This window comes from Heteronotia binoei, chromosome 2 (assembly GCF_032191835.1).
Source record: "Heteronotia binoei isolate CCM8104 ecotype False Entrance Well chromosome 2, APGP_CSIRO_Hbin_v1, whole genome shotgun sequence".
In the NCBI taxonomy this organism is placed as follows: domain Eukaryota; kingdom Metazoa; phylum Chordata; class Lepidosauria; order Squamata; family Gekkonidae; genus Heteronotia; species Heteronotia binoei.
In genome coordinates this window covers 1,160,374-1,185,767 of record NC_083224.1, presented here as the reverse complement: position 1 = coordinate 1,185,767, position 25,394 = coordinate 1,160,374, and the positions used below count along the sequence as shown (strand labels likewise).

The following is a 25,394-nucleotide window of genomic DNA, read 5'->3' as shown; positions in this document are numbered from 1 at the left end:
AGAAAAGTACTTCTTTCTCTACCTTCTCCATTCCATGCATAATCCTGTAAACCTCTATCATGTCACCCCGCAGTTGACGTTTCTCCAAGCTAAAGAGCCCCAAGCGTTTCAACCTTTCTTCATAGGGAAAGTGTTCCAAACCTGTAATCATTCAAGTTGCCCTTTTCTGCACTTTTTCCAATGCTATAATATCCTTTTTGAGGTGCCTATTGAAGAAGTTGGTGAGAGTGGGGGTGGGGAGAACAGAACCAGTTAGTCCTCCCCCGCACTCATAATCCTGCCAGCTGATTGGTGGGTGTGATGCACCTTCTTTCAAACACGGCTCATGGGCTTGTCTTCTGCATTCCGTGACAGCAGCCAGCTTCCATGCGCAGGTGCAGAGGAGAGAGACTAGGACCGTCAGGGTCCTGGAGACCAAGCTCCACAAGGAAAGGCCTGGGGATGTTGAGGGGGGAACTGATAGCTCTCCCGCAGTCTCTGAAGGGCTGTCACTCAGAGAAAGCAGGGAGCTGTTTCTGTTGGCAGCAGAGGAGAGGACTCGCAATCGGGGCTTTCAATGAAGGGTGGGAAGGTACCAGGTGGGTATCAGAACTTTTTTTACAATTCTTGGAATCTGCTCCCTAGGGAGGTGGTGAGTGACCTCCCCTTTGCTGAGTCTCTGAGTAGCAGCTGGATGAAAGCGGGTCAGTGGGAGTGGCCAAACTTGCTTAATGTAAGAGCCACATAGAATAAACGCCAGATGTTTGAGAGCCGCAAGGCAGGCAGGCCAATAAATGGGGGAGGGAGAGGTAGAAAGAAAGCACCTTTAGATGCATTCTCCAAGCCCCTGACTGGCTCGGCTTGGAGAGAGTCAAGGGGGGAGGGGGGTCCTGCCTCTCGGAGTGGCAGAACTGTGGAATGTGTTGCTGCTGACAGAGAGGGAGTTGGCTTGGCCCAGCAGCCAGGGGGGCGGGGAGGGGAGGGACACTTTGTAGGGTCCATGAAGCTCTGGGTCCCGGGGGGTGGGGGTGGCTCCAGTTCTTGGTGCTTGTTCTTGCCCCTCCCCCTGCATGCATACCGCTGCAGGGACTGGCCTGGTTCTGAGCAGTTGGGTTAGAGCGGATAAAAGGAAGTCCTTCACTCAAAGGGTGAATTCACTGCCACAGGAGGTGGCGGCGGCTGCCAGCATAGCCAGCTTTAAGAGGGGATTGGATAAAAATATGGAGCAGAGGTCCATCAGTGGCTATTCGCCACAGTGTATTGTTGGAACTCTGTCTGGGGCAGGGATGCTCTGGATTCTTGGTGCTGGGAAGGGGGGTTCTAGTGTCCTGGCCACACTGGTAGACCTGATGGCACTTGGGTTTTTTGGCCACTGTGTGACACAGAGTGTCGGACTGGAGGGGCCATTGGCCTGATCCAACAGGGCTTCTCTTATGTGACACAGAGTGTTGGACTGGATGGGCCATTGGCCTGATCCAACAAGCTTCTCTTACGTTCTTATGTCTGGGGCAGTGATGCTCTGTATTCTTGGAGCTTTTTTGGGAGGGCTTCTAGTGTCCTGGCCCCACTGATGGACCTCCTGATGGCACCAGGGTTTTTTGGTCACTGTGTGACACAGAATGTTGGACTGGACGGGCCACTGGCCTGATCCAACATGGCTTCTCTGATGTTCTTATGCAGCTGGAGGGACTGGTGTGGTTCTGAGCCTGAGCAAACGGGGGTTAAGGCAGCCTTGGGCTGGGAAAGGGGGGAGCCCCACATAGTGGCCATTGGCTGCTCTTCTCTCCCTCCCTTTGCGGTACATGTTCTCTTTGCCCCCCGTAGCAATAGCATAGAAGGAGAGGACAGCCCTCCCTCAAAGGCAGCAGCTTCGTAGTTTCTGTACTCACAGCTGGGCCTTGCAGGTCCCATGGGGAAAAGGCTCTCTGTGCCTGCATCTTTGCCCTGCAGGTGTGAGCCAGCACCGGGCGAGTAATCCTGGGACCTTGACATTAAAGGAGAGCTGTTTATTGGCCCTGCTTTGCAGCCCGTTTGGGGTTGGGACAGAGGGGAGCTCTCCGGAGGAGGCAGGCCAGGGGGCCTCTGCCCTTCCACAAGAGGGGGGGCACTCAGGCTGCCCGAGGGGCTGGTCTGCGGCTGGACGCTGCCCGGTACTTCTCGATGACTTCCTTCAGGCCTTTGGAGAAGTGGAGGTCTGCCTCTATGGTCAGGTAGCCCTGTGGTGGGGGCGGGGGGAGAGGAAAGAAGATGATGATGACATTGGATTTATATTCTGCACTCCACTCAAGAGTCCCAGAGCGGGGACTCAATTCAATCTCCTTTCCCTTCCTCCCCCACAACAGACACCTGTGAGGTAGATGAAGATATTGGATTTATATCCCGCCCTCCACTCCAAAGAGTCTCAGAGCGGCTCACAGTCTCCTTTCCCTTCCTCCCCCACAACAGACACCCTGTGAGGTAGATGAAGATATTGGATTTATATCCCGCCCTCCACTCCAAAGGGTCTCAGAGCGGCTCACAATCTCCTTTCCCTTCCTCCCCCACAACAGACACCCTGTGAGGTAGATGAAGATATTGGATTTATATCCCGCCTTCCACTGCAAAGAGTCTCAGAGCAGCTCACAATCTCCTTTCCCTTCCTCCCCCACAACAGACACCTGTGAGGTAGATGAAGATATTGGATTTATATCCCGCCCTCCACTCCGAAGAGTCTCAGAGCGGCTCACAATCTCCTTTCCCTTCCTCCCTCACAACAGACACCCTGTGAGGTAGATGAAGATATTGGATTTATATCCCGCCCTCCACTCCAAAGAGTCTCAGAGTGGCTCACAATCTCCTTTCCCTTCCTCCCCCACAACAGACACCCTGTGAGGTAGATGAAGATATTGGATCTATATCCTGCCCTCCACTCCGAAGAGTCTCAGGGTGGCTCACAATCTCCTTTCCCTTCCTCCCTCACAACAGACACCCTGTGAGGTAGATGAAGATATTGGATTTATATCCCGCCCTCCACTCCAAAGAGTCTCAGAGTGGCTCACAATCTCCTTTCCCTTCCTCCCCCACAACAGACACCCTGTGAGGTAGATGAAGATATTGGATCTATATCCTGCCCTCCACTCCGAAGAGTCTCAGCGTGGCTCACAATCTCCTTTCCCTTCCTCCCTCACAACAGACACCCTGTGAGGTAGATGAAGATATTGGATTTATATCCCGCCCTCCACTCCAAAGAGTCTCAGAGCGGCTCACAATCTCCTTTCTCTTCCTCCCCCACAACAGACACCCTGTGAGGTGGGTAGGGCTGAGAGAGCTCTCCCAGAAGCTGCCCTTTCAAGGACAGAGTCTCAGAGCAGCCTACAATCTCCTTTCTCTTCCTCCCACACAACACACCCTGTGAGGTGGGTAGAGCTGAGAGAGCTCTTGCAGAAGCTGCCCTTTCAAGGACAGAGTCTGAGTGGCCTACAAGCTCCTTTCCTTTCCTCCTCCACAACAGATACCCTGTGAGGCGGGTGGGGCTGAGAGAGCTTTCCCAGAAGCTGCCCTTTCAAGGACAGCTCCGCCAAAGCTATGACTAACCCAAGGCCATTCCAGCAGGTGCAAGTGGAGGAGTGGGGAATCAAAGCCGGTTCTCCCAGATAAGAGTCCGCACACTTAACCACCACACCAAACTGGAAAGAGAGTGAAGGGGTGGGGTACTGCTAGGTGGCAGCTGAGCAGAGGCTGCCTGGTTCTGGCTTTGTGGTCAGCCCCCCACCTACCATGTGGTTGGTGACCACCTCCTTGGTGAAGTCCATGCCTTCCGGGAGGGGGACCTGGACGCCCCTCTTCATCTTTTCTGCAGGGAGAGCCGGGGTCAGTGTCAAGCCAGGCCCTTCCCTGGTCGCCTGCCCCGCAGCCCTCCCCAAGCCTGCTCTTACCATTGATGAGGGGCATAATGGCCAGCTGCAGCAGCGTCTTCAGAGGCCCTTGGAGGGGGATCAGCTGGAAGAAAGGGGGGGTGGGTGAGAAGGGGGGTCCCTTTGGCAGGAAGGGTCACCGGTGCCCCTCTGGTCACCGGCACTTACCGCCAGGGACTCCAGGGCCGACTGGTTGGAGGAGATCCGGAACCTAAAAGGGACAGGCAGGAAGAGGTTGAGCAGAGGCCTCGCCCTCCTCCTCCTCTTTGCTCCCCCGCCCTCTCAGCCTCTCCTGCCCGCCCAGGCCTGATCTACCTTCTCAGGTCCAGCTGGACCTGCAGGGCCTTCTTGTGCATGGTCACCTTGGCGTTCAGCCGTGCGTCCTGCGAGGAGAGGAGAGACAAAGGCCAGGAGTGCCTCCCCCAGGAGCTGTTTCGCACCCACCCCAGCCAAGGATGCAGCATCTTCACGCACACACACAACCCAAGAATATCAAAGTGGTCCAGTTCATGCCCTCTCGGAAGAAGAAGAAGACGGAGATTTATACCCCGCCCTTCTCTCTGAATCAGAGTGGTCACAATCTCCATTCCCTTCCTCCCCCACAACAGACACCCTGTGAAGTGGGCGTGGCTGAGAGAGGTCTCCCAGAAGCTGCCCTTTCAAGGACAACTCCTACAAGAGCTATGCCTGACCCAAAGCCATTCCAGCAGCTGCAAGTGGAGAAGACGACGACCCTAGATTTACACCCCACCCTATACTCTGAATCTCAGAGACTCAGAGCGGTCACAATCTCATTTTACCTTCCCCCCCCCCCCCCACAACAGACACCCTGTGAGATGGGTGGGGCTGAGAGCGCTCTCCCAGCAGCTGCACATTCAAGGGCAACTGCAAAAGCTATGGTTGACCCAAAGCCATTCCAGAAGATGCAAGTGGAGGAGTGGGGAATCAAACACGGTTCTCCAGAAAGGAGTCCTTGCACCTAAGAAGACTGCAGATTTATACCCCGTCTTTTACTCTCAATCTCAGAGCTGCTCACAATCTCCTTTATCTTCCTCCCCCACAACAGACACCCTGTGAGGTGGGTGGGGCTGAGAGAGCTCTCCCAGAAGCTGCCCTTTCAAGGACAACCTCTGCCAGGGCTATGGCTGGCCCAAGGCCATTGCAGCAGGTGCAAGTGGAGGAGTGGGGAATCAAACTCGGTTCTCCCCGATAAGAGAGCTCTGGTTGACCCAAGGCCATTCCAGCAGGTGGAAGTTGAGGAGTGGGGAATCAATCCCGGTTCTCCCAGATAAGAGAGCTCTGGCTGACCCAAGGCCATTCCAGCAGGTGGAAGTTGAGGAGTGGGGAATCAAACCCGGTTCTCCCAGATAAGAGAGCTCTGGCTGACCCAAGGCCATTGCAGCAGCTGCAAGGGGAGGAGTGGGGAATCAAACCCGGTTCTCCCAGATAAGAGAGCTCTGGCTGACCCAAGGCCATTCCAGCAGTTGCAAGTGGAGGAGTGGGGAATCAAACCCGGTTCTCCCAGATAAGAGTCTGCACACTTAACCACTACACCAAACTGGCTCTCAATGAGTGAATGAGCCTTAGGTGAGGTTGTCATGAATGAGTCCCACCCCCCCCCCCATGGCCAAGAGACAGGGAGGGTGGGATGACCTGGGGGGGGCCCTCTGGGGCAGGAGAGTCCCAGCCCCACTTGGCTTACCATAGTCATGCTGGTAAGCTGGACGAGGGGTTCGTTGGGGGGCACCAAGAAGATGCCCAGGGTGGCCGAGACGGAGACGGTGGTGCTGGAGGGCTTGATGACGCAGGTGGGGGGAGCCGTCACTTGCAGCTGCAGCAGCAGGGGTGCATCAACCACGGAGGGGTTCTGGGGGGGGGCAGATGGAGGCCGATCAGCCTGGAAGAGGGGGCAGCAGCAGAGCCCACGAAGGAGCGACGGGGGTGTCGGTGGGGTCTGAGAACAGCCCGTCTTGCCCTGGGACCTCCGTGGGAGCTGGCTGGAGGGTGTGTGGGGTGGCCCCACAGTGGTCTGATCCAGCAGGCAGGGCCGGCCCGAAAGACTTACTGCCCACACGCCCCCAGGCCGACTCCCTCCCATTTTTTCTTCCCACCCACCTAAAGTGCCCCTGGGCAATTAAGCATTTGTCTTGGGTGCTGGGGGGAGCCCAATTTGGTGCCCCCCCCAGCACCCTGGGCATATGAACCTATGAAGCTGGCTTCTACTGAATCAGCCCCCCTGGGTCCATCAAAGTCAGTCTTGTCTACTCAGACTGGCAGCGGCTCTCCAGGGTCTCAAGCTGAGGTTTTTCATGCCTACTTGCGTGGACCCTTCTTAGTTGGAGATGCCAGGGATTGAATCTGGGTCCTTCTGCTTACCGAGCAGAGGTTCTACCACTGAGCCACAGCCCCATTCATGTCTCTCGAGGGTCTCAAGCTGAGGTTTTTCACACTTACTTGCCTGGACCCTTTTTAGTTGGAGATGTCGGGGATTGAACCTGGGACCTTCTGCTTACCAAGCAGATGCTCTACCATTGAGCCACCATCTCTCCCCTAAAGGTTTTGGGAGATCCATTGTTCATATGAACATATGAAGCTGCCTTCTACTGAATCAAATCCCCCTCGGTCCATCAAAGTCAGTCTTGTCTACTCAGGCTGGCAGCGGCTCTCCAGGGTCTCAAGCTGAGGTTTTTCACACCTGCTTGCCTGGACCCTTTTTAGTTGGAGATGCCAGTGGGGATTGAACCTGGGACCTTCTGCTTCCCAAGCAGATGCTCTACCACTGAGCCACCATCCCTCCCCTGCTCTCCAGGGTCTCAAGCTGAGGTTTTCCACACCTATTTGCCTGGACCCTTTTTTGGAGATGCCGGGGATTGAACCTGGGACCTCCTGCTTCCCAAGCAGATGCTCTACCCCTGAGCCTCCGTCCCTCCCTTAGAAAACAGTTGACAAGTTTACAGAATTAGGCAAATGCCTAGTGGGCAAGCCGGCCCTGCCAGCCGGTACCTCTTATGACAACTTTGAGAGTAGACACCAAAGGATGTTTGTGTGTGTGTGTGGGGGGGTGAGTGAAGAACGGTAGCAGGGGCCCTCCACCTTTTTCCAAGGTTGCTGTCTGTAAAGACACCCCAGCGAGGAGGCCTCGTGCTGCTGAAGGAACGGGGGCCTGGCCCCAGCGCTGGCAAGAAGGCACTCCACCGCCACACACACTGACACTGTGTCTGTCATCCTGCTCCAGTGTGGCCAAAAATACAGGGAGGGGAGGGGGAGCCTAGAAACCCCCCTTGTTGTGGAGACCTGGCCAGTCTCAGCCATAGAGCAGGCAGAGACCTTGTTGGCCCAGAGTTCTTGGGCAGAAGGCCTTGGACGCACACACTGGGCCCCTCGGCCTGCCCCCTTCTCTCCCCTCCTGCCTGGTGGGGCCCAGCAGCAGCCTCCATGACCTGCGTCACTTACCATGAGTAAGATGCTCCCAAAAAAGGAGGCTCTCAACAGGACGTCCAAGTCTTTGGGCACCTGGATGGAGAGCAGAGCCCCGGGATGAGTGCTGCCCCCAGCCCTTCCTGCCCAGAGTGCCCTTCAGAGAGGGTCTCTCTGCCTTCCCACCCACCCCCCCACACACACACCTGTTCACCAGCAAGCTCCATGTTCAGAACCCCGGCATGGTAGTAGGCAAACAGGGCGGATTCGAAGAAGTACTCGGAGAGCGCCACGTACACCATGCGCTCCGTCTCCTTGACGAGAGGCTCCGTGGCCAGGTTGGGGAGGGTCTTGTTTTCATCCCCCAGGGGGAAGAAGGAGCCCTGAGAAGGCGAGAGGTGGGTCAGAGGCAGCCCCCTGCTCTTAAGACACACGACCCTCCCCCGCCAGCCCCCCACCTGCGTTGGAAACGGTCCCTGACGACTGCCCCCCTTGGGTTACCCTGGGGGAAGGCATTTGACCCCAAAAAAAACTGTTCTAAACACTGCATCCAGCACAGCCTCCTGGTCGCCCCAGCACTACTTGCCCGCCCCCCCTTTGATGAAGAAGATATTGGATTTATATCTCGCCCTCCACTCCGAAGAGTCTCAGAGCAGCTCACAATCTCCTTTCCCTTCCTCTCCCACAACAGACACCCTGTGAGGTAGATGAAGATATTGGATTTATATCCCGCCCTCCACTCCGAAGAGGCTCAGAGCGGCTCACAATCTCCTTTCCCTTCCTCCCCCACAACAGACACCCTGTGAGGTAGATGAAGATATTGGATTTATATCCCGCCCTCCACTCCGAAGAGTCTCAGAGCGGCTCACAATCTCCTTTCCCTTCCTCCCCCACAACAGACACCCTGTGAGGTAGATGAAGATATTGGATTTATATCCCACCCTCCACTCCGAAGCGTCTCAGAGCGGCTCACAAGCTCCTTTCACTGCCTCTCCCACAAAAGATACCCTGTGAGGTAGATGAAGATATTGGATTTATATCCCGCCCTCCACTCCGAAGAGTCTCAGAGCAGCTCACAATCTCCTTTATCTCCCTCCCCCACAACAGACACCCTGTGAGGTGGGTGGGGCTGGAGAGGGCTCTCACAGCAGCTGCCCTTTCAAGGACAGAGGCTCAGAGCGGTCTACAATCTCCGTTCCCTTCCTTCCCCACAACAGACACCCTGTGAGGTAGATGAAGATATTGCATTTATATCCCGCCCTCCACTCCCTCAGAGCGGCTCACAATCTCCTTTATCTCCCTCCCCCACAACAGACACCCTGTGAGGTGGGTGGGGCTGAGAGGGCTCTCCCAGCAGCTGCCCTTTCAAGGACAACCTCTGCCAGAGCTATGGCTGACCCAAGGCCATGCTAGCAGGTGCAAGTGGAGGAGTGGGGAATCAAACCCGGTTCTCCCAGATAAGAGTCTGCACATGTTACACTTAACAACTACACCAAACTTTGCACTCCAATGTCCTTCTCGTTGCCTAAGAAACGCACGTCACAAAGAAATGTTATAGGGGCTTTTGGTTGGGCACCGACTGGCTTCCTTTGGGAAGGAGGCGAAAGAGAAGTCCTTCACCTGCCCACACGCCTGGCTCTGGCGACATCTGCCCATTGGGGGAGGAAGATACCTGCAGGGCAATTGAGTAGGTGGGCCGCTTCCTTCCTGAATCTCCCACCCCACTCCGCCTGCCCCAGCCACGGCTCTCCTGCTACTCCTCTTCTGCCAGAATCTGCTCCTCCAGCCTGCAGCTTCCCCCTCTCATTCACGGCATTTTTTTTTATCCCCTTCTTTGCCTCAGAGCTTAGAATCATAGAAGAGCTGGAAGGGACCTCCAGGGTCATCTAGTCCAACCCCCTGCTCTCTCTCTCTCTCTCTCTCTCTCTCGGCTTGGCTTCGCGAACGAAGATTTAAGAAGGGTGCAATAGTCCACGTCTGCTGCAGGCTCGCTGGTGCCTGACAAGACCAATGCGGGACAGGCAGGTCCGGCCACAGTGGCTGCAGGGAAAAGTCTGATTTAGGGTTGGTGCTGTAGCAGTGCGATTCTTCCTCAATCTCCTTTTGTCCTCAAGACCAGCTATGCGTGCGTTCTCAAAGGAAGAGACAGGCTGGTGGATGGTGTGCCTCCATGCTTTGCGATCTGAGGCTAGGTCAGACCACTGGTGATGGTCCCTGCACAAAGCAGGGAACTCACAAACCCCTCCCCCTAAATTCCCAAGACCTTCATCACTGTCAGATGGCCATCTAGGCTCTGCTGAAAAACCTCCAAGGAAGGAGAGCCCACCACCTCACGAGGAGGAAGCCTGTTAGGATCATAGAAGAGTTGGAAGGGACCTCCAGGGTCATCTAGTCGAACCCCCTGCAGAATGCAGGAAACTCACAAACCCCTCCCCCTAAATTCACAGGATCCTCATTGCTGTCAGAGGGCCATCGAGCCTCTGTTGAGAAACCTCCAAGGAAGGAGAGCCCACCACCTCCCGAGGAGGAAGCCTGTTAGGATCATAGAAGAGTTGGAAGGGACCTCCAGGGTCATCTAGTCGAACCCCCTGCAGAATGCAGGAAACTCACAAACGCCTCCCCCTAAATTCACAGGATCGACATTGCTGTCAGATGGCCACCTAGCCTCTGTTTAAAAGCCTCCAAGGAAGGAGAGCCCACCACCTCCCGAGGAGGAAGCCTGTTCCACTGAGGAATCGCTCTGACAGTCAGGAAATTCTTCCTAATGTTGAGCCGGAATCTCTTGATTTAATTTCAACCCGTTGGTTCTGGTCCGACCTTCCGGGGCCACAGGAAACAGAGGAGTGTGGGTGGTGCTTCTCTCTTCCCTCCAATCTTCGCAACCACCCAGAGAGGCCAGTGAGACTGGGAGTTCGGGAGGGGTCCAGCCCCCACCCTGCAAGCTTCATGGCAGGGGTGGGGGGGAGAAAAATTTCAGCCTGGTCCTCCCAGAGCCATGCCTGACTTGCCAACCACTGCCTGTCCCCTCTCTCTGACAGCAGATACCTTAAAGTCCAAGTCCATGGTGTCAGAGGTGATTACGGGATCCTTCAGGAGGGAGTAGTCGATCCCAATGTAATCGTCCGCTGGGTTGCGCACTGCAAGGGAGGAGGAGGAGAGGAAGAGAGTGTCTTCTGGCCAGCCTCCACCCCCCTTCGCCCTGCCCAGAAGAGCCACCCCTCTGCTCCATCATAGAATCATGGACGACACCTCCAAGGGTCATCTAGTCCAAGGCAGATGTCAGATGGCCATCATCGCTAGGCCTCTGCCCCTTTGGCCACTGGGCCTTTCTGGGCGTGCTTGACCAGTCCTTTCCCCCTGCCCACACTCACCGGGCACCGTGTCCAGAACCGAGTTCAGCAACACCAACCCTGCGTGGTTGAGCACCGGGCAGATCTACAAAGGAGAAGAGACGTGGGGGAGGGAAGCCACAGTATCCCTTGAGCTGGGGGTGGGGTGTATGTGTGTGTGAATGCCTCAAGCGCTCCCTGGCCAAAATGAGAGGCAGGAGGGGAGAGGAGCCTGTAAAGCCCTCCTCCCGACTTTTCGATCAGCGTGGGCTGGGAAAGAACTCTGTCCATGCTCAGAGGCTCACAAGAATGGGCTCCATGTAAAGAACAGGAGTTCCTGGCCATTGCCCTTTTAGCTGCCATCACTCTGAACACAGCAAGGTGATGCAAAGGATGAAGAAGCCCCTCAAAGGAAAGGGGACCTAGGAGGAGAGCAGAGGTAGCCGTGCCCCCCCCCCCCAGGGAGGATTAGATTGGGAGGCGGGGGTCTTGGTGAGTGCTCTGAGATCTGTTCTGCAGCAACCCGAGGAGCTGAGCTACCGTGGCCCCTCTGATTTGGGAGAGGCCATGGGTCCCACTCAGCTGCAGTGAGGGAGGAGCACCTGAGAGGGGACAGGTCTTGCTCCCCCCACCTCCACTTCCTTCTTACCTGCTGGTTGAGGAGGAAGCGCATGCCGCTGGTGATGAAGGTGGCCAGGAACTCATACACCTTTCTGCAGAGAGCACAGAAGATGCTATGAACATATGAAGCTGCCTTCTACTGAATCAGACCCTTGGTCCATCGAAGTCAGTATTGTCTTCTCAGACTGGCAGCGGCTCTCCAGGGTCTCAAGCTGAGGTTTTCCACACCTATTTGCCTGGACCCTTTTTTGGAGATGCCAGGGACTGAACCTGGGACCTCCTGCTTCCCGAGCAGATGCTCAACCACTGAGCCACCGTCCCTCCCCTGAACATCAAAATTGACAGTAACATTATCATGGCAATTTGACCAGGAGAAGCCGACCGTATTAGACGTCCACGGCCTCAGCTAAAAAGAGTGTTGGACTGGATGGACCACTGGCCTGATCCAACAGGGCTTCTCTTATGTTCTTATGTGACACAGAGTGTTGGACTGGATGGGCCACTGGCCTGATCCAACAGGGCTTCTCTTCTGTTCTTCTGTGACACAGAGTGTTGGACTGGATGGGCCAATGGCCTGATCCAACAGGGCTTCTCTTATGTTCTTATGTGACACAGAGTGTTGGACTGGATGGGCCACTGGCCTGATCCAACAGGGCTTCTCTTCTGTTCTTCTGTGACACAGAGTGTTGGACTGGATGGGCCAATGGCCTGATCCAACAGGGCTTCTCTTATGTTCTTATGTGACACAGAGTGTTGTACTGGATGGGCCATTGGCCTGATCCAACAGGGCTTCTCTTTTGTTCTTATGTGACACACAGTGTTGGACTGGAGGGGCCATTGGCCTGATCCAACATGGCTTCTCTTATGTGACACAGAGTGTTGGACTGGATGGGCCACTGGCCTGATCCAACATGGCTTCTCTTCTGTTCTTATGTCTGGAGCACTGATGCTCTGTATTCTTGGTGCTTGGGGGGGGCAACAGTGGGGGGGCTTCTAGTGTCCTGGCCCCACTGATCGACCTCCTGATGGCACCTGGGGTTTTTTTGGCAACTGTGTTACACAGAGTGTTGGACTGGATGGGCCATTGGCCTGATCCATCATGGCTTCCTTTATGTTCTTATCTCTGGGGCAGTGTATTCTTGGTGTTTGGGGGGGGGGCACAGTGGGAGGGCTGCTAGTGTCCTGGCACCACTGACAGACCTCTTGATGGCACCTGGATTTTTTGGCCACTGTGGGAAACAGAGTGTTGGACTGGAGGGGCCATTGGCCTCATCCAACAGGGCTTCTCTTATGTTCTTATATGACACAGAGTGTTGGACTGGATGGGCCACTGGCCTGATCCAACATGGCTTCTCTTATGTTCTTATATGACACAGAGTGTTGGACTGGAAGGGCCATTGGCCTGATCCAACAGGGCTTCTCTTATGTTCTTATGTGACACAGAGTGTTGTACTGGAGGGGGCACTAGCTTGATCCAACAGGGCTTCTCTTATGTTCTTATCTCTGGGGCAGTGTATTCTTGGTGTTTTGGGGGGGGCACAGTGGGAGGGCTGCTAGTGTCCTGGCACCACTGACAGACCTCTTGATGGCACCTGGTTTTTTTGGCCACTGTGGGACACAGAGTGTTGGACTGGAGGGGCCATTGGCCTGATCCAACAGGGCTTCTCTTATGTTCTTATGTGACACAGAGTGTTGGACTGGATGGGCCATCGGCCTGATCCAACAGGGCTTCTCTTATGTTCTTATGTGACACAGAGTGCTGGACTGGAGGGGCCACTGGCCTGATCCAACAGGGCTTCTCTTATGTTCTTATGTGACACAGAGTGTTGGACTGGATGGGCCATCGGCCTGATCCAACAGGGCTTCTCTTATGTTCTTATGTGACACAGAGTGCTGGACTGGAGGGGCCACTGGCCTGATCCAACAGGGCTTCTCTTATGTTCTTTTGTGACACAGAGTGCTGGACTGGAGTGGCCATTGGCCTGATCCAACATGGCTTCTCTTATATGACACAGAGTGTTGGACTGGAGGGGTCATTGGCCTGATCCAACAGGGCTTCTCTTCTGTTCTCTCTCACATTTAGTTAGATTACTTTTAAATAAAGTTTTTAACTAGGGAGCTGAGTGAACACAAGGTTTTCACATTGACTCAGAAATAAATTCAGTAACTCCTGATGTTTGTTTTCAAGTCCACAGCCTGGGCCTGAAAACAGAAGGAGAAACCATGCTTCTCTCAGTCCTAGGAAAGGGTGCTTGGTGTGTGGCTATAATTAAAGAATTTTTTTTTAAAGTCCCTGTGGTGGCTTTTGGGTAATTCTCCTCCCCCCCACCCCCCGGGAGGAAGAGTCTTTAAAAACACCCGCAAAGTTGGGTCTCAAGTGTTCCTTGGGTGAGGAAACCTCCTGCAATCATTTCCTGCCAACTGGGGGGCGGGGAGAGAAGCTACAGCCAGAAATGCATTTCTTTTTGAAAGGACAAAGATGAAAAGCCAGCTGGCCAACCGCAAGACCAATAACTTCTTTAAAAAGTCTGCACAGCCCCAGTGAAGAGGAAGCCACCCACCCAGAGGCCCCTGTGGAAGGGTTGCCAAGTCCAGTTCGAGAAATATCTGGGGACTTTAAGGTGATGGAGCCAGGAGCAAGGGTGTGACAAGCATAATTGAACCCCAAAGGGAGTTCTGGCCATCACATTTAATGGGACAGCACACCTTTTTGAATGCCTTCCTTCCATAGGAAATAATGAAGGAGAGGGCACCTTCTTTGTGGGCTCATAGAGTTGGATCCCTCAGTCCAATCTTTTTGAAACTTTGGGGGTATTTTGGTGAGAGGCCCTGGATGCTGTACTGAAAATGTGGTGCGTCTTCCTCAAAAAACAGCCCCCCCAAAAAAGCCCCAGATACCCGTGGATCAATTCTCCTTTATTTCCCATGGGAATAGCTCTCCATAGGGAATAATAGTTACCAGCAGATATCTCCTTCTCCTCCGCTCCCCCCCGCTTTCTGATGACCCTGAAGCAGGGGGAGGGCCTCCAAACCAGGGGATGCCCTGCCCCCACCTGGGGATTGGCAACCCTACCCTGTGGAAATGGGGCAGGGCAGATTTTGCCGAGGGGGATGCATCTGGCTCCTTCGATGGAGAGCCCCCTGTTATGTCCAACCAGACGCACAAGAACATAAGAACATAAGAGAAGTCATGTGGGATCAGGCCAGTGGCCCACCCAATGCAACACTCTGTGTCACATAAGAGAAGCCCTGTTGGATCAGGCCAGGGCCCCTCCAGTCCAACACTCTGTGTCACATAAGAACATAAGAGAAGCCCTGTTGGATCAGGCCAGTGGCCCATCCAGTCCAACACTCTGTATCACACATAAGAACATAAGAGAAGCCCTGTTGGATCAGGCCAATGGCCCATCCAGCCCAACACTCTGTGTCACACATAAGAACATAAGAGAAGCCCTGTTGGATCAGGCCAATGGCCCATCCAGCCCAACACTCTGTGTCACATAAGAACATAAGAGAAGCCCTGTTGGATCAGGCCAGTGGCCCAACCAGTCCAATAAGACCATAAGAGAAGCCCTGTTGGATCAGGCCAATGGCCCATCCAGCCCAACACTCTGTGTCACACATAAGAACATAAGAGAAGCCCTGTTGGATCAGGCCAATGGCCCATCCAGCCCAACATTCTGTGTCACACATAAGAACATAAGAGAAGCCCTGTTGGATCAGGCCAGTGGCCCATCCAGTCCAACACTCTGTGTCACATAAGAACATAAGAGAAGCCCTGTTGGATCAGGCCAGTGGCCCCTCCAGTTCAACACTCTGTCTCACATAAGAACATAAGAGAAGCCATGTTAGATCAGGCCAATGGCCCATCCAGCCCAATACTCTATGTCACACAGTGGCCAAAAAAATTATACACACACACACTGTGGCTCATAGCCACTGATGGACCTCTGCTCCATATTTTTATCCAAACCCCTCTAGAAGCTGTCTATGCTTGTAGCCGCCACCACCTCCTGTGGCAGTGAATTCCACATGTTAATCACCCTTTGGGTGAAGGACTTCCTTTTATCCGATTTAACCTGTCTGCTCAGCAATTTCATCGAATGCCCTCGAGTTCTTGTATTGTGGGAAAGGGAGAAAAGTACCTCTTTCTCTACCTTCTCCATCCCACGCATAATCTTGTCAACCTCTCTCCTGTCACCCCACAGTCGATGTTTCTCCAAGCTGAAGAGCCCACAAGGCCAAGCAGGGGCGGGGGGGGGGGAGGAATACCTGAGCGTGCCACTGAATCCTGCATGCATGCGGCCGATGGAGGCGTTGCAGCTGGTGTTGGAGATCTTCAGGCGCCCAGCAGCATCCTTGGCCAGTTCCAGCGCTGTGTGAATGTGAACCCCATCTGCGGAAGTGTTGATGGAGCCGATGTCGTAGCTGGGGAGGGAAGGGGGAAGGCCAGTGAGGTGGGGGACCCTTCCTTCCGGCTCCTGAGCTTTCATGGGCTTGGAAGACCGGCCAGCCACCCTTCATCCATCAACCCAGACCCCTGGAACCCTCCCCCCACCTTCGAGAAGGAGAGCCTGGAGGTCACATGCAGAATGGGGAGGGGCAGCTCAGCAGAGATGGGCTCAGTCCAGCCCCCAGGGTTGCCGGGTCCAATCCAAGAAATATCTGGGGACTTTGGGGGTGGAGCCAGGAGACCTTGGGGTGGAGCCAGGAGACATTGGGGGTGGAGCCAGGAGCAAGGGTGTGACAAGCATCCTTGAACTCCAAAGGGAGTTCTGGCTATCATGTTTAAAGGGACCGTGCTCCCTTTAAATGCCTTCCCTCCCTTGGAAATAATGAAGGATAGGGGCACCTTCTTCTGCGGCTCACAGAACTGGACCCCCTGGTCCAGTCTTTTTGAAACGTGGGGGGTCTTTTGAGAAGGGGCACCGGATGCTAGGCTGAAATTTGGGTGCCTCTGCCACAAAAACCAGGGGGGAGGGCCTCCGAACTGGGGGATCCCTTGCCTCCACCTGGGGATTGGCAACCCTAGACCCCCCCTGCATTCACACCCCCCTGGAGGTCCAAATCAGGAGGGGAACCCCTGGAAGGAGAGGGAGACACTGGCTCCCTCCCCCCCCCATGCAGGCTGGGGGCCCGAAGGTCACTCACAAGAACCAGTAGAGAATCTGGCGCCGGAAGCGCAGGCTGATGGAGGCATTCCGGATGTCGAAGGCCAGGTGCTGTCTGGGCTGGAAGCGCAGGTCCGAGTTGACCATCTGCAGGTGCGTCACCCGCACGCTGCAAGAGAGGTGCCGGATTGCAAGGATGCCCCCCCAGCCCCCGGCCTTTGCTCGAGGCTTCCGCGGCCCCTTCCTCTCTTTTCGCAGGAACCCAAAAGAGCCTCCTCTGCAGGGACCGTGCTGTGCCCTTCCAGCCAAGCGTCTTGGGGCCTCGCTCCAGGGCTCAATGAAAGCTCCCCAGGAGCTGTTGTGCGGAAGCCTTTCTGCCGGGCATGCCAGGCCAGCCCCAGGAGCAGTGCCCCTGCCCCCACCCCCGCGGGAATCCCGGCAACTTCCTCTGGCCAGAAAGAGCTCCAAGCAGCCGCTGGACCAGGCAGAGCAGGCGGGGAGGGGGCAGGGGCTGGGCTGTGTGTCCCACCTGACAGGGCAGGGCCTCTTCTGGGCATGGAAGCCCTGGGGGGGGGGGGGGGGCGGGGGAGCAGACTCACTTGCTGATGTTGTAGTGGAACTGGCCCTCCTTGCCATGCAGGTCGCCCAGGGTGATGTTCTCCAGCTCCTGCTCCACAAAGCGCAGCCCCTCCTGCTTCACTGCAAAAGCCCCGCAGGGTCATACTCTGCCCCCTCCCCCCAACCCTGGGCAGCAGGGAGCCAGCGCCCCACTCCCACCCCACTCCCTTTCTGCGGATCAGGCAGTGCCCCCAAGCAATCTGCACCAGGCAAAGGGCACCGGCCCCACCAATGGAAGGAAAAGGATAACCGTTCTCCACTTCTGAGAAAAGGCGAGCATTCTTCCACGGCTGGGCAGAGGGCACCGGCATCCCCTCTGCTACCAGAAAAGGGCCACCTTTCTCCACTGCCGGGCAAAGGGCTCCATGCCCTCTTCAGCTGGGCAAAGGGCCCAATCCTTCCACTGCTAGGCAGAGGGCACCATCCTCTCTGCTGCCAGAAAAGGGCCACCTTTCTCCACTGCCAGGCAAAGAGCACCGTCCCCTCTTCAGTTGCCCAGTCCATCCACTGCTGGGCAAAGGGCACCATCCTCTCTGCTGCCAGAAAAGGGCCACCTTTCTCCACTGCCGGGCAAAGAGCACCGTCCCCTCTCCAGTTGGGCAAAGGGCCCAGTCCTTCCACTGCTGGGCAAAGGGCACCATCCTCTCTGCTGCCAGAAAAGGGCCACCTTTCTCCACTGCCGGACAAAGAGCACCGTCCCCTCTTCAGTTGCCCAGTCCTTCCACTGCTGGGCAAAGGGCACCATCTCCTCTCCTGCCTGGCAGAGTGACCCAAAGGCTTGACCCATCTCTACCCCCCCCCCCAGACCAGGTGGGTCCAGGACTCCAAGCAGGCTTGGAGAAACAGAGCAGCTGGCATGGGACCTCCCCCCAAGGCCCCCCCCCGAGCTCCTTACCCAGCTCCAAGCCCTTGGCGGTCACTCGGATCCGACAGCCTGGCGCTCCTCTCCCCCCAGCGACGGCGGCAGCACTCAGCCAGAGTGGCAGGAGCAGGAAGTGGCAGAGAGCCCTGCTGGAAGCCATCCTGCGGAGGGGGGGGGAAGCGGGGGGGGCGGGTGGGTCTCAGGGGGAGGGGCTGCCTGCAGGCTGCAGCACCCCTCCCCCCCACAGGACACAGAAGCAGCCCCTGTTGGGCCTGGAGAGCAGGGGGGCCAAGCTCAGGGGTGCATTTGGGAGTGATGCCCCCCCTGCCCCCAATCCCTCCCCCACCTTCCTTTCCCGTAGCAGCCCTCGGGTGGCCCCCTGGCCTGGTGGGATGCTGCCGAGAGGTGTGCGATGAAGACTGCAGATTTATACCCCGCCCTTCTCTCTGAATCAGAGACTCAGAGTGGCCTCCAATCTCCTTCCCCTTCCTCCCCCATAACAGACACCCTGTGAGGTGGGTGGGGCTGAGAGAGCTCTCACAGCAGCTGCCCTTTCAAGGACAACTCCTGTGATAGCTCTGGCTGACCCAAGGCCATTCCAGAAGGGGCAATTGGAGGAGGGGGGAATCAAACCCGGTTCTCTCAGATAAGAGAGCTCTGGCTGACCCAAGGCCATTCCAGCAGGTGGAAGTGGAGGAGTGGGGAATCAAACCCGGTTCTCCCAGATAAGAGAGCTCTGGCTGACCCAAAGCCATTCCAGCAGCTGCAAGTGGAGGAGGGGGGAATCAAACCCGGTTCTCCCAGATAAGAGAGCTCTGGTTGACCCAAGGCCATTCCAGCAGCTGCAGGTGGAGGAGTGGGGAATCCAACCTGGTTCTCCCAGATAAGAGTCTGCACGCACTTCATCACTGCACCAAACTGGCTCTCTAGAAGAAGATATTGGATTTATATCCTACCCTTCCCTCTGAATTTCAGAGCAGTCACAACCTCCTTCTGCTTTCTCCCCCACAACAGACACCCTGTGAGGCAGGTGGGGCTGAGAGAGCTCTCTCAGCAGCTGCTCTTTCAAGGACAACCTGTCAGAGCTCTGGCTGAGCCGAGGCCATTCCAGCAGGTATGAGTGGAGGAGTGGGGAATCAAACCCGGTTCTCCCAGATAAGAATCCGCACGCTTCACCACAACACCAAACTGGTTCTCAGTGGAGAGACCCCGCTTGGAGCCACCGGCTGGGCAGCTGCTGGTCGTGCCTCCCCCACCCCCTCTTCTGATTGCCTTTCCCACCAGGGGCGTCGCCGGCCGGGCGGGGGGGGGGGGTATTGTCCCTGCCGGGTCTCCGGCGGCTGCCCCGCGCAGCTGCTCCCCCTCGCGGTCAGTGGCCTGCACTGCGGGCTGCTGCTAGGAGAAAGAGCGAGCGAGCCGCGGGGCGCTGCAAGGGACTTTCGCTTTCGGGCCGCTGAGCTGCTCTTTGGCTTTCGCTTCAGTCCTCCCGACCGCCCCCCCCCCCCCCGCCGCCGGGTTTTTTCTTGTTTTAATGCCGAGTCCTGCTTGCAGCGCGTTTTTGCAGTGCAGAGAGCGGAGCGCGGAAGGCCGCCTTGGCACGAGAGCGCCTCTCTGATCCCGCTGCGGGGAGCGATTCTTGCGTCGCCCTTGGCGGCCCCGGCTGGCGCTTGGGAAGCCCCTGCGTGAGCCCTGTCCAGAGCCGGGGGGGCCTGAAGCAGCAGAGCAAAGCTGGAGCCCAGCCAGCCCCCCCCCCCCCGGGAGACCCACCTAGAACCAGTGGAGCCGCTGCCTTCGCGCCTCTCCGGCTGGCGCACTGGGGGCTGCTGCAGGCTGCTCGGCGGCCCATAAGAACCCGCCAGTCGCTCTGGGTGGCCCCCTGGCCGGGACTCTGGGGGGGGGGGAGACCTCCAAGGAAGGCGGCCGCGGGGCAGAGGCCCCGGCTGGCCCGCTCTCGCGAGGGAAGGGAAAGGGAAGGTCCCCCGTGCAAGCAGCAGTCGTTTCCGACTCTGGGGTGACGTTGGTCTCACAGCGTTTTCACGGCAGACTCGACGGGGTGGTTTGCCCTTGCCTTCCCCAGTCCTCTACACTTCCCCCCCCCCCCCAGCAAGCTGGGGACTCCTTTGGCCGACCTCGGAAGGATGGAAGGCTGAATCAACCTCAAGCCGGCTACCTGGATCCAGCTTCCGCCGGAATCGAACTCAGGTCGTGAGCAGAGAGTTCAGACCACAGCGCTGCAGTACTGCCGCTTTACCACTCTGCGCCGCGGGGCCGCTCAGTCTGTAAGGAAAAGGAAAGGTCCCCTGTGCAAGCGCCAGTCATTTCTGACTCTGGGGTGACGTTGCTTTCACAACGTTTTCACAGCAGACTTTTTACGGGGCGGTTTGCCATTGCCTTCCCCAGTCCTCTACGCTTTCCCCCCAGCAAGCTGGGGACTCCTTTGACCGACCTCGGAAGGATGGAAGGCTGAGTCAACCTCGGGCCGGCGACCTGAATCCAGCTTCCTCCGGAATCGAACTCAGGTCGTGAGCAGAGAGTTCATTCAGACCACAGCACTGCAGTACTGCTGCTTTCTCACTCTGCGTCACGGGCCGCTACCCGAAGGGATGGGGACGGGTTTTTTGTTTTTAGGGTGTGAGATCTGGGTTCGAATCCCCCGCTCGGCTTGCTGGGCGACCTGGAGCCAGTGGGGAGCTCGCAGCCTCAAGGGCCTCTCGGAGGGGGGGGGGGGGAGTGTCGTGAACACGAAACGGATGAGGAGGGGGGGGGGGCGAAAAGTCGCTCTGAATCCCCCTGGGGGGGGAGAGGGGGGGGAAGGAGGAGGCCCATCAAAGACTCAAGAGAGCCCCCCGACGGCGGCCTGTTGCGGGGGGGGGGGAGTAGTTCTTCTCCGCCCCCTCCTCAGTCGAGCCGGGGAGAAACCGGGAGGGGGGGCGGACGGTGTGCCGAGGCCTTTCAGAAAGGGGAGGCGGTGGGGCAGACAAGCGGTGCTGCCCGTGGGGGGGGGGGAGAAGGGGGCGGGGCCTGCCGTCTTGCGAGGCCGCCTCTCCCGCCCCCCCCCCCTTTCTTTCCTTTCCCCGCCTCTTTTCTGCCGCCTTCCAGCGGCTGCTGACTTGGGACGAGTCCTCTCAGGGCTTTGAAGGCGAGCGGCGTCGGGGGGAAGGCTGCCGCCTTCCCGGCCTCCTCCTTCTGTCGTCCTGGCCTGCCGGGAGCCGGCGGGGAGACTGGAGCCCCCAGGGAGGGAGGCCGGCAGGCAGGCTCGCCCCGTCTGGCCAGAGGCGAAGGGCCCAGCCTTTGGGCGGGAGACCCGCAGCCAAGGAGGTGCCGTCGGGCCAGCAGGCGAGGGCGAACCGCAGCGCCTCCGCCCGCCTCTGCCCCGCAGGGCTCCCTCCCCTCTCTCTCGCCCCACCGTCTGGCCAGCCAAGCAGGGGACGGGACGGGACTGGGAAGGGCAGCGCCGCCCGCCAAGCTCCTGTCGCGCCTCGCCCCCTCCTCCCTGCCTGGCCTTGGGCTCGGTCAGTCTCGGGGAGCGGACCCCTGGAGCGCGGCAGCCCGGCCCTCCCGCCGCCCCCGGGGCCCTTTCGCCCGGCCGGCTGCCTCCTCTCCGGGCCCTTCCGGCTTCTGGGGGTGGGCGCAGCCTGGGAGCGCCTCCCCGGCCTCTCTCGCCCGCAGGGGTCCAGGGGGGCCTCTTCCCTCCCCAGCCCCCGCCTCCCCTCCAGCCCCGCAGGGGAGCCCCACCGGCGGCCCTGGAGCCAGCGAGCGAGGGGAGGGAGGGAGGGAGGGAGGGATGCCTCTCCTCCTCCCACACCCCCAGCCAAGACCCCGCTGCTTGGCCTTGGCAGAGAGAAGAAGAAGAAGACTGCAGATTTATACCCAGCACTCAGAGCAGCTCACAATCTCCTTTCCCATCCTCCCCCACAACAGACCCCCCCCCTGTGAGGTGGGTGGGGCTGAGAGAGCTCTGACAGAAGTTGCCCTTTTAAGGACAACTCCTGCCAGAACTATGGCTGACCCAAAACCATTCCAGCAGCTGCAAGTGGAGGAGTGGGGAATCCAATCCGGTTCTCCAGAAAGGAGTCCTATCACCTAAGAAGAAGACTGCAGATTTGTACCCTGTCCTTTACTAGTCTCAGAGCGGCTCACAATCTCCTTCCCCTTCCTCCCCCACAACAGACACCCCGTGAGGTGGGTGAGGCTGAGAGAGCTCTTACAGCAGCTGCCCTTTCAAGGACAACTCCTACGAGAGTTCTGGCTGACCCGAGGCCATTCCAGCAGCTGCAAGGGGAGGAGTGGGGAATCCAACCCGGTTCTCCCCGATAAGAGTCCGCGCACGTAACCCAACTATGTCTGTGGAGGAAGAGAGCGGGAGCGCGGCGGTCCCAGGAGCCGGCTCTTGTTCGGGCTGCCCTCCGGAGGAGGGGCGAAGGCGCGCTTCCTGCCCTTCTTCCAGCAGCCCTTGGAGGAGCGCCGGCGCCTGAGTCCCGGCTCAGGGGCTCTGCTTGGAGCTCTCCCCCGCCTCGAGCCCTGCGGCCCAGGCAACGGCCGCGCGAGGCGGACTAAGAAGCCGCTTTCTCTGGGGACGGGGAAAGGCGCGCCCGAGCGCCTCTGCCTCGCCGGCCTGGAGGCAGCAGGGTGGGACGCCCCCTCCCTCGGGGATCTGCGCGCCCCGCCGCCGAAGACGCACTCACCCGCTGCAGCTGCTCGCTCTGGCCCGCCGCCCGCCTCCCCCGCCGCCTTTATACTCCCCGCCGCCGCGCCCTCGGGAGGAAGAGGAGGAGGCAGCCAGGCGGGCGAGCCGAGGCAGCGGGGTGGCCTGGCTGCGCCCTCGGGCTCCTCGGTGGCCCTGGATCCCGAGCAGCCTCTGCTGCCGCCCTTGGCGGTGCGCCGGACCTGGCCGGGCCCCTTCGCCCCCACCTCAAGGCCCGGCGGAGAGCGGGCGGCTGCGGGGACCCCGTCGAGGGGCGCCGGGGGTTTCTCCAACCCGGCTCTGGGAGGAAGCTCCCACGGGGCGCGCTGGGAGGCGGGCGGGCGGGCGGGCTGGCGCAGAAGCAAAGGCAGGAATTCGGGGGTGGGGTGGGGGTTACCTGGCTGGGCGCGGGTGAGAGAAAGCCGGGACGTCGGGGCTCCTTTCCTCCCACACCCAGGCTGGCCGTTGCGGTTCGGAGACTGCCTGCACTGAAGCCCGGCCAAAGCAACCCCCCGCCCCTTCCCCTCCTGCCTGCCCCCCCCCCTTCTGCAGGCTGCGCTGGGGGGAGGAGAGGGGGGCGGGGGATGTTTATCGTGGAGCGGGGGGGTGGGTGGGGGCAAGGGTTGCTCTGCTCCAGTCCTGCCCGACTGCTCCTGCTCCAGGAGGCGAGACCACATCCAGTTCCCGGGGTGGACTTGGAGAGAAACTTCCCAGTGGTACTCCAAAGAGTCTCAGAGCGGCTCACAATCTCCTTTACCTTCCTCCCCCACAACAGATACCCTGTGAGGTAGATGAAGATATTGGATTTATATCCCGCCCTCCACTCTGAAGAGTCTCAGAGCGGCTCACAATCTCCTTTCCCTTCCTCCCCACAACAGACACCCTGTGAGGTAGATGAAGATATTGGATTTATATCCCGCCCTCCACTCCGAAGAGTCTCAAAGTGGCTCACAATCTCCTTTACCTTCCTCCCCCACAACAGACACCCTGTGAGGTAGATGAAGATATTGGATTTATATCCCGCCCTCCACTCCAAAGAGTCTCAGAGCGGCTCACAATCTCCTTTCCCTTCCTCCCCACAACAGACACCCTGTGAGGTAGATGAAGATATTGGATTTATATCCCGCCCTTCACTCCAAAGAGTCTCAGAGCGGCTCACAGTCTCCTTTACCTTCCTCCCCCACAACAGACACCCTGTGAGGTAGGTGAAGACATTGGATTTATATCCCGCCCTCCACTCCGAAGAGTCTCAGAGCGGCTCACAGTCTCCTTTACCTTCCTCCCCCACAACAGACACCCTGTGAGGTAGATGAAGACATTGGATTTATATCCCGCCCTCCACTCTGAAGAGTCTCAGAGCGGCTCACAATCTCCTTTCCCTTCCTCCCCCACAACAGACACTATGTGAGGTGGGTGGGGCTGAGAGGGCTCTCACAGCAGCTGCCCTTTCAAGGACAACTTCTGCCAGAGCTATGGCTGACCCAAGGCCATGCTAGCAGGTGCAAGTCGAGGAGTGGGGAATCAAACCCGGTTCTCCCAGATAAGAGTCCGCACACTTAACCACTACACCAAACTGGCTTATTATATCATACATACAACATATAACATAGCCAAACATACATACTCAGAGAATTCAACATACCCACCACCATTTATAAAGGGAACGTATAGATAACTTTCTAACACTTATATCTTATTCTATCTATTCAAATCTTAAATGTTCCACCCATTCATACACCGATTTCCAAGTATCATTACATTCCGTAATATTACCATCTCTCAACCTCGTGGTTAAAAGATCCATTTCTATAGTCTCCATTAATTTAACTATAAACTCATTCCTATTTGGAATATTATAGGTCTTCCAATATCTGGCGTACAGAATTCTGGCAATAGTTAGTATATGGAGCAGAACTTTTTTCCCCGATTTGGACACATCAATTTTACAGACATTTAATAAGAAAAGTTCGGGTAGATGGGGGATTTGTTTTTTTTAATATCTTTTGAATCCATATGGACACCTGAATCCAATATTTCTTTGCCCTATCACAGAGCCACCATATGTGGAATAGGGAGCCTTTCGTTTTGTTACACTGCCAACATTTATTTGAAACCTCTGGATATGCTCTGGACAGTTTATCTGGGGTATAATACCAGCGATAAATCAATTTGTACAAATTTTCTTTAAATAAAGCAGATTTCGTCAATTTCAAATTTTCTTTCCAAACCTTTTCCCATTCGGTAATTTCAATACTGTATCCGAAATCTGTCACCCATTTGGAGGGGCAACTTGGAGGGGCCTCTCGGTGGCAAGAACCAGAATGTCCCCCTCTGGTTTCTTGGTGCAAACAGCAGGGAAATACCACTCCTTGGCACAGCCCTTGGATAAAAGGAAGTACTTCCCCCAGTTAGCTGCCACAGAGATGGTGGGGGCTGCCTGCATAGACAGCTTCAAGCAGGGATTGAACATATGAACATAGGAAGCTGCCTTATACTGGATCAGACGCTCCAGAGGCGTAGACTTTTCAATTTCCCGGTGGTGGGGGGGACTGGGGCTCAGTCAGAGACATTGGATCCAGTGACATCATAAGGAAGAGCCAGTGACATCACAGAGAGGGACCTGCATCATCACTACCTATGAATTTACGGAGAAGCTCCCTCCTCATAAATTTAGGGAGCACCCCCACCACCACCAATGCCCATGGACCGGACCAAACCCAGGAAAAGGTGGGCGTTGGCCAGTGGTTATAGTGATATCTCAGAGGTCTCTTGCTGCGTCCTGTTTTTGAAATTCACTTTTAGAATAGTCACTTTAAGATCTGCAAATATACATATCATGTGCATAGGACAAACTAATGGTCACAAATTTGACAGTGAAAG

At 57.0% G+C, this 25,394-nt stretch overlaps 1 protein-coding gene across 1 annotated transcript; it reads right to left on the bottom strand.

The window, feature by feature from the left end:
• Nucleotides 1-1,972: 1,972 nt before the first annotated feature.
• On the bottom strand, nucleotides 1,973-17,990 carry PLTP (phospholipid transfer protein). The gene is made up of 15 exons (XM_060233165.1): nucleotides 17,864-17,990; nucleotides 16,950-17,049; nucleotides 16,391-16,519; nucleotides 15,512-15,667; nucleotides 11,268-11,331; nucleotides 10,661-10,724; nucleotides 10,335-10,426; nucleotides 7,496-7,672; nucleotides 7,326-7,385; nucleotides 5,575-5,739; nucleotides 4,188-4,255; nucleotides 4,041-4,083; nucleotides 3,894-3,957; nucleotides 3,735-3,811; nucleotides 1,973-2,195 (listed from the first exon to the last, which is right to left on the bottom strand). Exons 1-15 carry the CDS (start codon nucleotides 17,988-17,990, stop codon nucleotides 2,088-2,090), a joined length of 1,494 nt encoding a protein of 497 aa, XP_060089148.1. The 3' UTR covers nucleotides 1,973-2,087.
• Nucleotides 17,991-25,394: the final 7,404 nt, after the last annotated feature.